A 13,410-nucleotide genomic window follows, 5' to 3' on the forward strand; every position below is an offset into this window, starting at 1 on the left:
TTTAAAAAAACCTCTAAGTAGATACAATTTGATAGAGAATTTTTTATTCTTGCTTTTAAAAGCAATATTTTGACCCCCTGCCCCAAGACAGGGTCTTTCCCTCCGTTTCATCTTTCATCTTTTGCTTCTGTCTCCCAAATTCTGGGATTACAGACACGTGTCGTGTTAACCTAGCCTTTTCTCTTGGAAATGTAATTCTCCTTTTGAGACGGCACGTCACTGTTAACGCTGCCCACTGCTCTTGAACTCCTGGGCTCAGGCGACCGACCCTCCCCTGCCTCCTGGAACAGCTGGGGTTGCAGGTGCGGGCCGGGTCGCCACGTGGGTATTTCTTTGCGGCTGTGAGCAGGGCTGTGAGCTCCACACTGTAGGCGATGGCGGGGGCGGGGCGGGGGGGTGACAAGGCGACGCTGAGAATGACCTTCTTGGAGGTCTCCGTAGGGGAGGGCTGGAGACGGAACTCAGGAGGGAACGGGGAGCAAAGCCAGCGCGAGGGGGCCGCGGGGATGCCTGTGTGAGGAGGGAGGGATAATGAGGCAGGCGTTGCTTTCTCCTTTATTGTAGGGTGGAGGGAGTTCCCTAGATTGGTCAAGACAAGGTCACCGGACAGTGCCTGTGTGATGCTCACGGTGGTGCTCCCTGGCAGTCTCGTGTTTGGGACGGGGTTGGCAGGGTGTAAACGAACAGCAGCGCAGGGGAGGAAGTCATCTGCTGCGTGTTCCCGGATGCTGAGCGCCTGCGGTGGCTTGCTCTCGTCCTTAACGCAGAATGGGTTCCGCCAGCTCCTTGACCCTGGGAGAACACTGCGCTTTCAAAGCAGCAGGCTTCACTCTAAAGACATCTGGATCGTAATATACAATATGCACCGAAGCCCTGGAATAGAAGGAGAAAGGGAAACCAACCTGGCTTAAGGAGAACAGAAAAAGGGGACCCATCCCTTCCAAGCCGGCCCCTGCCCCTGTGTTAGGCATTATTACCCCACTGAGCTTCCCGCCATAGCACAGGCGAGAAAACGAGGCTCAAGACTCTACAAGCATGACCTAGGGGCTGCATGCTGTCAGATTCCAAAGGCTTGTTTTGTTTTGTTTTTTGTTTGTTTGTTTTTTTTAACTTTAGATCAACCTTCTCCCTTTCTCCATGCCCCCACCCTTCCTTAAACTGCCTTACCTTGAACTGAATCGTAAATTGCCATACCTTGCTGGCGGATGAGCTAGTTCCCGGACTCTGTCAGACACCTGAGAGTGAGCAGCGGCATGAGATACAGGCCATCGGGGATCTCGGGCAGGGAGGTAGTCTTCATGAACAGGTTTGGACTTTGCTAGGATTGTTGTTCGGTCACTGGGTCTGGCAAGCAGGGCAGCAGGGGCTATCTGTGTGTGTGTGTGGGGGGAAACAGACACAAATCTCCATCCCAGAATTCCCCACGCTCTCCTGTCTTCCTCATGGTTCTCTCCGGGATTGTTTGGGCCCAGAGGGGAGGCAAGGAGGACCATCCACCCTAGTGATCTCCTTCCCTCCCTTCTTAGCCCAAGCAACCCAGCCTTCCTCTGATGTCCACTGCGCCACCAGCAGCTCTGAGTGACTTGCCTCCATCATATTCCTGCTCCATCCTCACAACCCTCCTCCAGGCAAGCACTTTCTAAAGCTAAGGTGGATCGCACCGCCCACAGGTGGTAACCCCTACGTGGTACCCACGTTTTTGCTGACAGTAACGTAGGTTCCTTCCTGTATTTGCAGACCTGAATGTCACCCCCTTTCTCTGAGCACAGCATTCCCTCCCCTATCAGGGACACTGTGATCCTTGGCAGCCACACAGAGCCTCTGTCTTGGATCTTTCTGCCTCAGGACCTCTCCACTTGCTAGCTCTGCTTGAGACATCTTTCCTCAGTCTTGGCTGATGCACATTTCCCTCATTTGTCTCTAGATTCAGATGTCAGGCTCTCAAGGAGGGTCTCCTGATCTTTGGAAACAGACCACCCTTCCTAATGGACCTTCTCTACAGTATCTATTTGATCCTTCTGTTTGTCCGAGACAGTCTTACGAGCCCTGGTGCCTTGCTCATGCTGTACAACTCAATTCTGCCTCAAACCTGAGATCCTCCTGCCTCAGGCTCCTTAGCACTGAGATAACACATTTGGCACCTGTTAAGTAACAGATCCTGCACTAGCTACTGGCAGACAGCCTACCCTGAGCAGTCCATGTTGTCATGGAAAAAGCAGAAGATAGACAAATGGGTTTACGCTGTAGATACACATTATGAGGAAAATCACGCGAGCCAGGTACCAAGTGAACACATGTTGCCTGACTGTTCTCTTGTCTTAGTTGGAAAGTCACGCTTCCCATATTGTCTTTTTATTGTTACTTTATTGGTAGAGGGAGTTGCTGCAGTCCTCCCGTGACGAGCTCACTGGAAAGAGCAGAGACTCGCACCCAGCTCACTGACTTCAAAGCCCATCTTCTTTGCCTCAGCTCTTCTGCCTTTCCCCTCACCATGTCCTTAGGCCCTTCTACTGACCACCACTGACCACTTTCAACCTGATCTTTTCCAATGATTTTTGATTACACCTTGTTGAGGCAAAAAAAAAATAACATCTTAGCAACCAGAAAGAAAGCCAATGAACGAGTGAGGCAGGGATGGCTTACGGGACGGATGGGCAATTCACTCTTCTCTCTCTCATAGCACAGACCCTCTATCTTGATCCTTGGATGAGCAAGGTCCACAATCCTTGGACTTGCAATAGCAGTCAGGGTAGAAAAGGAAATCTTGGTTTCAATCTAGGAGAGAAAAAGAAAACAGCCTGTCCAGTTCAGCATTATAAACTACGGTCTGAGCTCTCGAGTAGGCTTCTCAACAACTAAACAGAGAGAACAGGGATCCTAAAGCGGCCTCCAACAGGAGCAGCTTCCATCTTACTGAAACTGGACTGCACATGTTCCAAGCCAGCCTTTCACAGATTCTATTTTTATGTGGCAGACACAGGAGAAACAGCAAAGGACGTTACCTCTTAACTCAAGAGATAAGTGGTAATGCCCATCTTGTGGCCTGAGAGTGTCAAGCCAAGGTCTGGTGGGAGGGCTGAGTAGGTAAAGGGCTGGCCGTGCAAGCCTGATAACCTGTGTTCAAGCCCTAGAACCCGCTTCAGGGTAGAAGGGGAGAACCACAGTTCTCTTGCCTCAAAAGGGTGTCACAGCATGGCTGCATATGCGCAGGTGCTTACACACACACACACACACACACACACACACACACACACGTAAATAGATGTGATGAGAAATTTGAAAGTAAATGTGAAGTCAGCCAAGAGAAGGTACAGCTGTATCATATGAGAAGACTGTGTCCTGCTTTTAACCCTTTGGGAAAAGGAGCTTTCAGCACCACAGAGCACCATAGTGAAGAACACTTACCAAAGAGGCCCTCTCCTAATTGAAGCAAGCAAGAAAAGCAGAGAAAACCAAGAAGAAAGCAGAAGCATGCATCTCTGCTAGGCAGCTAGTTAAGATTTTAGCAGGTTTGGGGCACTTTGGGGCAGGACTCTCCCTCATCGTCCACAGACTATAAAACAAAGAACCGGAAGAGTGGCACTCATTTAGGGGTGGGAAGAATTGGATGAGTCCTATTTCTGTCCCTGAAGAGACATAATGCCCTGAACTGTCCAGAAGGCCATTAATGAATAAACTGTGTAAACCCAAATCTGGGAGCCACAAACCTCCTAGGATCAATACCTAGCGAGAGCCTCTCTGATGACAAACGAAGACAGAATGTTATTACAGCCCCTAGTGAGGGTATAAAGTGACCCAGGCTTGCCTGTCGCTTATGCAGGACAATGTCTCTCGGGAAAAGCTCCTTGTTCTAAAGACTATAGGAAATAGTAGAAAGCCTGTGTAAAATGTAGACAAGACAATAGTCTCTTTGGCCATTACCTGCTCTCATCCCTTGAAAGTACAGTATATATTTTTAATTTTATTTTTTAAAGAATTTTCTTTAGAATTATTTATTTTATGTGTATGAGTGTTCTGTCTGCATGTATGTCCATGTACCTCAGGCGTTTCTGGTGCCCAAGGAAGTCAGAAGAGGGTGTCAGATCCTCTGCAATTGGAGTTATGGATGGTTGTGAGACACCATGTAGACAGTAGGAATCAAACCCAGGTCCTCTTCAAGGACAAATGCCTTAACCACTGAGCCATCTCTCCAGCTCCAAAAGTGTAGTTTATTTTATAAACTCAGCCTGTCTCCCACACTGTATTCTATGTGTCTTGTCTGAACTCTGAAACCAGAGATCAGGGAACTAAAGGATCCTGATACTGCCTCCAACAAACCTGGAAGTCAATTGTGAACATTTGCTCAAATCCTGTGTTGTTGTTCTACTTACTCTACCTGTACTTGAGTTTGAAGGTGGTAGAGCTCTGATGAGCTGGTTCAGTGGTTCAAAGCACTTGCTGTTCTTATAAAGGCCCAGGGTTCATTCCCAGCACCCACCTGTGATTCACAACCACTTGTAACTCCAATTCTAGGAGATTGGCTGCCCTTTTCTGCCCTCTACTGTCACCAGACATGCAAGTGGTACACATATAGACATGCAGGCAAAATACCCTTACACATGAAATGAAGTACATTTCATTTATTCATTTAAAATGATTTAAAAAAAAAGAATTTGAAGGGGGAATGTAATAATCAATGGCACCGAATGGGATGTTAATTGCAGGCAGAAAACAGTAAATTGTTTTCCACATCTGTTCCTGTGCTGTTTAAGTAAAGATGACAGTGGTTAAGTCATCAGTGACAGCATTTTATGTGCACACTCAACAACTTATTCCTCGCCTGGGTTGTTGTTTCCATTCCTGTTCCACTGACGGAAGTGACCAAGGCACTGAAGGTTCAACAGTATAAGTTTGTGTAATTAGGAAATGGCAAAGTTGGGATTCAAACTGAGGACCGTGCATGTCCCAACACCATGAAGAACTAATTAGGCATTTAGAGCATTTCTTATGAATAAAGCTTTGTCTGCCACAGGGCCCTAGGCAAATTGAAGGAATATGTCAACTTCTGCCTTTAATTAAGCCTTTCAATCAAAGGGGGAATAAAACAATCATTCATTAGTCAGTTATATAAAGTAAAACAGAACAAAGAATAGAAAAACACAATGGATTCTAAGCTGTCTGTGGAAATGCAGAAGGCCTACCACAGTCAAAACTCAAGTGAAAATGTGAACAAAAATCGAGGTCTTACATTATCTCATTCAGTTTAGAAGTGTTTGTTCTAAAACCCATACGATATAGTGATCATGTAAGAATAGACAAGTTAGAAATTATAATATTCCAGAGTACATAAATGGACCCAAGACAGTTGAACAGAGAAAAAAGAATGATCAAATTGTGTGAATATCCATGTGGAACCAAGAGAAACCTCCATCTCTACTTAACACATGCCAAAGAAAAAAATTACTTCAAAGTAGATCATATATATTTGATTATTACAAATGTAAAACTTAGAAAGTTTCTAGAAGAAAATTTAGGATATATTACAAGCTAGAAACAAAACAACATTTCTCAGGAAACCAAAACATAGTCAACATAAAAGAAACAATTAGGAAGGTAAATTATATAATTTAAAACTTTTTTTCTAATAAAAATACCATTAATAGCTAAGCCGTGGTGATGCACACCTTTAATCTTAGCACTGGGGAGGCAGAGGCAGGTGGATCTATGAGTTCAAGGCCAGCCTCATCTCAGCGTGAGTTCCAGCATAGCCAAGGCTACACAGAGAAACTTTGTCTTAAAAACCAGAAAAAAAAAAAAGATTAAAAATGGAAATGGTGGCTCACATCTATAATCCCAGTATTCAGAAAGCTGCGTCAGGAGGATCATTGTTAGTTTGAGGCTAGTCTCTGTTATATAGTGTATCCCTGGCCATTCCGGGCTACAGAGTAAAGACCTTGCCTCAAAAGCCAACCAAATCAAAACATATATTCACAAAAATACCTGTACGTGAATGTTCATAGCAAATTGCAGTCCACATAGAAATATCTCAAATGTCCATCTAAGGTGAATAACCAAACCATGATGTACTTACACAATGGAATAAGAAGAAACAATTTACTAGTATGATTTACAGATTCTACAGAACATGTTTTATGATCCCATTTACATCAAGGTATGAGCAGACAGTAGGAATCTAAATCAGAAGTACATCTACAGCAAGGGTTAAGCTTGGAATTGAGAGGAAATAGGAGGAAACCCTAAAGAAATACTGAAATGTTCTGTGTCTTTGGTTTGCTTTGTTTTCTTCTGAGACAGGTGCCCACTCTTAGCTCAGGCTAGCCTCTTGTCTCAGCCTTCCAAGTGTTGGGATTATAGGCATAAGCCACCAGGTTTTGTAGCCTGTCTGTAGGATGCTTATTAAATAGACTCATGCATTTGTTGATTTATTAACTCATACACATAAGACCTAAGCATTTCATAGAAATTAAAATTCAAGACTTTCAAACTGTGACCTCAGAAAAATAGTTGCATAATATAAAATAGATGAATACCCTTAATATGTAAATAAACATTGTAGATCCACAAAAACATACAGAGAAGTAGAAAATAGAGCATCAACAGATAATTTTATAAAAGAAAACAATATATGGTAAATAAATGTGCAAAACTATTTCAACTTTTAGTATCAAAGAAATGAAAGCAATTGTAAAAGAAATATTGTTTTGCTATACAATTAATATTTTGCAAAATACTATCTAGTGTTAGTGAAAGTGTAGTGCAAAAGAGCCAAATAAAGCAAGCGAATATGTAAATCAAAATCAGTGCTTGAGGAACATTCTAGGATTTTATACAAACCACTCCAAAATACTCACACCCTTTCCTTGACACAGTGATTTTAGTTTTTGAATTTTTATTCTCAGGAAATAATCGCAGAGAGGCATGTGAGTAAAAGTAAATAAAACCTTATAAGGACAGTAAGTGAGACCACCCTGTGTGAGGTCCACAGAATTCAAGCAGGCTACGCTTAGCCCCTTAAAAACCAGCAAGCGCTTAAATCTAAGTGTTGCTGCGTCTGTGGGTTGGCTGTCTGCGCAGGAGCCCACGGGCGCGCTAAGTGGACAGAGAACAGTGCATGGCCAGGAAGTGAGCCTCGAGATCAACACTAGCATCTTCTGTAGACTGTGACAAAGTTTCTGTGAAGAAGGAATTCAGAGTGTCAGCCAGTCGAAGGCTTCCGCTAGTTCACCTGCCCAGTATGATGTCAGGTACCCATGAGCACAAGAGTGACTGTTAACCTTGAGGCATATGTATAGATAGCTATGAAGAATCAATAACAGAATGAATCATTAATCAATAAGACAAATTAATCATGTGTGATAAGCGTTACGTGCAACAAGAATGCAATTTGTACATGGGTCGTAGAACACGTGGAGCACTGTTATACCAGTCTTACATTTTCTGATTTTGATAACAATATTTGTGCTGTTTGTAAAGAAGTTGTCTTGGGAATTAACAAGAAAGAATTGGAGCGTATCAATAGTTCACTCCCAGCAGTTATTCTAAAAGCACTATACAGACACACGCACATGGCGCATGCAGAAGGGAGAAAACAAGAAAGGAATAAAATGATAATCTTAAAATTTGTAGCAAGTTTTAAGCTGCTAATGTAAAATATATGCATACTTAAGTGTGAATATTTAAGGGAATTCGGTCTACTGCATGTATAGCTGAGGAATCAAGTTAAAATTGTAACAGTAAATGAAAATGTTGTGTTTATTCTTAGAACCTTTTTTTTTTTTTTTTAATAATTTCATTTGGACCTAGAGGAATCAGGACCTGGATTCAATTCTCAGCATTCGCAAGGTGGTCTGTTTTCTGTTCTGTCCGGAGTAGAGAAGGTGAGGAATCCCACCCACATCCTCCCGCCACATTGAAACCACCAGATGCCTTGCCTTTCCCTCCACGATGGACTGTGTGCCTCAAACTGCCCTTTGTCACGTGTCTGGTCACACAACAAGTTACTGGCTCAGGGAGTGCTGTCACTACTTACGCTCTTTGGAGGGATATAGTTGGGATCGGTGCCTTTGGCTTTGGAAAGCTGCAGAATCCGGGGAGATGGATCAGCGAAACGAAAAGTCCCTGGTACTGGGTGGTCACTGAGGGGGTGATATGCAAACGGAAACAGAGTATGATTTTTAGCTGGAAGAACAATAGCAAGTAACCGGCCACTACAGAATGCTCTTCCAGATTATCATTTCCCACACGAGTAAGTATTCTTTTTTTTTTTTTTTTTTTTTTTTTACCAGTTAGCTGTTTCTCACTCACCCACAGTATGAGATACATTTTATGTGTCATACAGTGTATGCAAATATGCTTGTATATATGAAACAAAATTCTAAGGCACTGTTATATGCAATATATTCTGATTTAATTTTTGAAAATGTTTGATTTCATCAAACAAGGCTAGAATTATATGTCCCATTTTGGATAGTTTCTGACCTATAGTCTGAAAAATCTCTCACTTCCAGCCAACACCTCATAGAAGTTTCTTGAAATAATTAGTTCCCTCAGACACCACTGAGGACGCCCTGTGGGCCATTCTCCTCTGTAGTGCAGTGTGAGATATGCCTTGTCTTAATTTTTAGCCGCTTGGACAGTTATCATGAGCTGTGTACCATATGTTTCTTTCTCTGGCCAAAAATCTACCAATCGATCAACAAATCTACAAGCATGGAAACAGATTTTATCAAGTAAGCAATGACTTTCTAAGGGTAGAGAGATACAGATTTTGTTATTATTATTAAGATATAATTAACGTACATAAAACTTACCCTCCCAAAGTATGCAACTAAGTGGTGTCTAAAATATTCACACAGCTAAACCATCAGCATTAATTTGAGAGCATTGTCATGAACCCAAAAAAGCAAAATTCATATGGTCGTACAAAGGACCCAGAATAATGGAAGACGATCATGAATATGAAGAACAAAGTTCAAAGTCGGTGCATGATTTCAGTGTCTACTAAAAAGCTGTGCTCCTCATGATTGTGTGCTATTGCACAAAGACAAACGGTTAGTGCCTGGATTGAGACCAGCGCTTACTGTCAACCAGCTTCTGATAAGGATATGAATCGTTGCATGCATGTTTGGGATTGCTTTGCTGATATTCTGGTGTGGACACATGTAGACATGAACATATGTGTTTGCAGGAGATACTGGCTGGTAGCTTTTACATTTTGTAATGGATTTTTCTGGATGCGGCAGATTACAAGCAGAAACCATCATACCAGGCTGAGAGATTCCTTTTATCATCTGATAGTTGAGAAGGTTTACTGTGAGTCTTTGCTCCAGCGTACCCAGTCAAATGTAATAGTGGTGAGCCTCTGCCCAGCCACACCTGCTGCATGGATTCAACAGTTTTATCTATTTTTTTTTAAAGGCTTATTTATTTGTTTAGTGTATGAGTGCCTTATCTGCATTTTACACCTGCACGCCAGAAGAGGGAATCAGATGCCATTATAGATGGTTGTGAGCCACTGTGTGGTTTCTGGGAATTGAACTCAGAACCTTTTGGAAGAGTAGACAATACTCTTAACCACTGAGCCATCTCTCCAGCAACTCTTATCCAGTATTTTTGACCATGAACAACCTTTTCTCTCAGACTAAAGCTGGAGCTTCAGTATTGTGACACTTGAGCAAACTATATCAGGAATTCTGGAGAGTCAAAATGTTGTACCAAGTTGGCAGAGACCGTAGTTTGAATTTGTTGGGTTTTGCCAGCTTCTGGATCCTTTTAGAAGGCCGGGTGCTTTGCGAACGTGGAGGGATTTCCCAAATGACAGACTCTCTCCCACAGCTGTAGTAATACTGAGCCCTGCACGTTGAAGAAGAGAAAAAGAAATCGGTGTCATGTGAATTCAGATTATTACCGGATTCTCCAGCACTGATGGCCAGGCCTAGGAGAGCAAGCACGGCGGAGCTTACGCATGTACTGCTGGGCTGTTTCCCACGTGGGGAGAAGTAAGTTGTTTTAGAAATGGTTACAGATGGTTACAGCTCTCAAGTTTTGAGTTAGTTTCTATTATCTTACTCTAAAACAGGTAGTTTTCTTTTTCCTTTTTTTAGTTTAGTTTTTTTTTTTTTTTTTTTTTTTTTTTTGAGACAGGATTTCTCTGTGCCGCCTTGGTTCTCTTGGACCCACTTTGTAGACCAGGCTGGCTTCAAACTCACACCGACTCACCTACCTTTGCCTTTCTGAGTGTTGAGATCACAGGTGTGCACCACTCTGCCCAGCTCAGGTAGTTTTCTTTAAGAAACAATGTGTATCTTCTAAACAAGTGAGGTCTACTATTGAAAGGAGAAAATTAGCTGTCCTTAAAACCAAATACCTCTACGAGTGGGTCCGCACACCTGTAAATCTCGTGCTCAGAAGGCTGAAGCGGGAGGATTCCATTTAAGATCAGTTTGGGCAAGATACACACAAACACCCCATCTGAAAAGAGAAGGAAGGAAAGGAGAGAGGGAGGGAAGGAAGGAGGGAGCGGGAGAAGGAGGGAAGAAGGGAAGGAAGGAGGGGGGGGAGAGCAGGCTCGCTGGCTTGTTTGGTGGGAGGGTATCCTGGCCCCATGTCAGTGTCTCAGCCGTGCGGTGATTGTGTGGTGCGGTGATCTACATGGTGAGGAGCAAGGCTGAAATCTCTGTCTATGAACCTAAGCGTGACCCGCTTCCTTCTGATGAACATACCTGAGGCCCTCAATGAGGGAGGAAAAGGCCAAACTTTCAGCGCACACCTTGTCACACTGCCCATTTTTCCGAGCTTCCTGCGACAGGACCACATGAAGATGATGTGCGGCTGTACCACAATGTTAGCTGAAATGATGAGCTACACTGGGCTTGTTAGGCCTCTTGCTCCTACAGAGTCAGACTTTGACGGCCCTCAGGAGAAGATGCTGCTGGCGGAAGGAGGACAGGGTCCACCACCAGGGAAGAATTTGCCAAGGTGAGGCAAGCACCGCAGCCAGACAGCCACGTATCTGACCGTTTGAGAAGACTCGTTGGCCTGCACTCCCCACCCCGTGGAGTTTTTCTCCAGCGGCTTTCTTCTCACCCTGTTCTCTGATAAACTGTGACTTCCGGGGATTTTCTGGAGTGTGAGCAGGAGCTGCTTGGCAGCTTTTTCAAAAGTGTGGTGCAGAGGTCTGATGGAGTGCTCTCTCTGTCTGGAGTTAGGGAGATGGCAGCTCCTAGGAGCAAGGGAAGAACTTCCTTTTCTGTTTGTTACAACAGATCAAGGACTCCTGAGCTAAAAGAGACTGAAAAACTTCACCGAAATTTCATTTATGACTGCACCCACATTGCAGCCCTCTTGCATGGCCTTAGAGGAGCTTGTACAAACAAGTCCCCACTGAGGGGAGCAGAGCTGTTAGAAAAACTTAGGAGAGTAGGGAGTAGCTTCATCAGGTGAAGACTTAAGATGTACAGAGTTCATGCAATCCTACACGCTCAACACAAAGGGCACCAGGATCTCTTACACAGACTAGCCACAGCCCCTCCTATGAGATCTCAAGGAACGATTCGGGCAGGCCTAGTGATAAAGCAAAAACGAAATGCATCCCACTCGTCCGTACACCAGAAGGTAAGGGCAGCTCTCCCCTTATCCAGGAAGCTTCCTTTCCGTGGAGGATCATCACAGAAGACCACAAAATACATCTACGATGCAATCCCTATGCTTGGGGCTCAGAGATCATTACGGAAGAGCGGGAGGAAAGACTGTAAAAGCCAGAGGACCAGGTCATCCGCTGAGAGACTGTGTCTTCTGTGTATGATGAGGAAGCTGCTCCTGTGAAATCTCAAAACTGTGGCCGCACACTGACAATCTCCCAAGGCTCTACCCCTAAATGGAGAGCTACAGAACATTAGCGGTGGTTGAGAGAGAAGGGAGATTTGGTTTTCTCTATGGACCCAGCCCCAAGATGTCAGCCCTAAGCATATATACACAAACATGAACAACTTTAAATGGACTTATTGGGCTGTAATTACATATAATTACTGCCCTATACATACATATGAGGTCATAAATTTGAGAGGAAGTACAGGAGGAAGAACATGGCTCGTTTAAGTGAATTTCAAGGAGGAAGTCTTTTAAAAGTTTTAGTAGATCTATGTCTATTTAAGTTCAAATTATTTTTAGAAGATTTATTTGTTTGTTTAGTTTGTTTGTTGTTTGTGTAGTTCAGTTTTTTGAGACAGGGTCTCACAACGTAGCCTAGAGTGGCCTGGGACTCACTAGGTAGACCAGGCAGGCTTGCTTCAAACTTAGAGAGACTTGCCTGCCTCTTCCTCCCAATGCCTGGATTAAAGGCATCTGCCACCACACCTGGCTTCTACTAGATCATTTAATGGTGCACAAATATGGCAATTTGTGAAGAGAGTGGATTGATTCCTGGCTCAGGGTTGGGGAATTTAACTTTGAATCACGAAAATCAAACAGAGATTCTGCAATAAGGAAACCACATACAAAACATAAATGCTGGCTGGGTGAGGCGGCATATACCTTTAGTCCCAGCACTGGGTTGGGGGAGGGGGACGGAGGCAGGTGGTTCTCTGAGTTTGAGGCCAATCTGGTGTACAGAGCAAGTTCTAAGGCTAAACAGAGAGACCTTATCTTAAAATTACAAGAAAAAAGGCAGTTATGACAAAACCATAAATACTTAACTATTCTGTTTAGATAAATGACAAAAGACATGTGTGTGTGAATGTATGCATAACTTATTGTTTTGTTTTTAAGATTTATTTATTATGTATACAATGTTCTGTCTGCATGTACACCTGCACTCCAGAAGAGGGCACCCAGATCTCATAGATGGTTGTGAGCCACCATGTGGTTGCTGGGAATTGAACTCAGGTCCTTTGGAAGAGCAGTCAGTGCTCTTAACCTCTGAGCCATCTCTCCAGCCCCAACTTATTGTTTTTTTTTTTTTAATACAGTCTTGCTAGGTAGCCCAGGCTGGCCTCAAACTCTGGATCCTCCTGAGAGCTGGGATGATAGTGTAAGACTCTAACTGAAATTAAACCCCCATTTGAGACCCCACTATAATTTAAGATAAGGTCTGGCCTTACTCCGTGACAGGCCTCAGTTCACTGTCAAAAGGAGCAGGCCTAAGTTTCCATTTCCCTGAAGTGGGTTAACATTTACTGGAAAAACCACAGAAAATGGGCAGCCAATCAGAGAGGCTGCCTGACTCTCTGCTGGACCCTCTGACAGGAAAGAGAAAGTTGTTTGACTCATGACCAACCCAAAAGTTTGCTGACCACCTCAAATTTGCCGTGCTTATAAATCTGAATGTTCCAATTATATTAAGGATTACCTAACCCACCCTAAAATTCCCCTGAGTACCTATAATAGAAACCTGTGAGCTCAACTTGGCGGGAG

General features: G+C 43.7%; 1 protein-coding gene across 1 annotated transcript; it reads right to left on the bottom strand.

The window, feature by feature from the left end:
• Positions 1 to 686: 686 nt before the first annotated feature.
• On the bottom strand, positions 687 to 11,687 carry Thegl (theg spermatid protein like). Its single transcript, XM_055613077.1, has 7 exons — positions 11,606 to 11,687; positions 10,722 to 10,830; positions 9,715 to 9,852; positions 8,030 to 8,135; positions 2,644 to 2,775; positions 1,195 to 1,370; positions 687 to 873 (listed from the first exon to the last, which is right to left on the bottom strand). Exons 1-7 carry the CDS (start codon positions 11,685 to 11,687, stop codon positions 759 to 761), a joined length of 858 nt encoding a protein of 285 aa, XP_055469052.1. The 3' UTR covers positions 687 to 758.
• Between the last annotated feature and the right edge of the window lie 1,723 nt (positions 11,688 to 13,410).

Source organism: Psammomys obesus, unplaced genomic scaffold (assembly GCF_907164565.1).
Source record: "Psammomys obesus unplaced genomic scaffold, mPsaObe1.curated_primary_1811, whole genome shotgun sequence".
Lineage (NCBI taxonomy): Eukaryota > Metazoa > Chordata > Mammalia > Rodentia > Muridae > Psammomys > Psammomys obesus.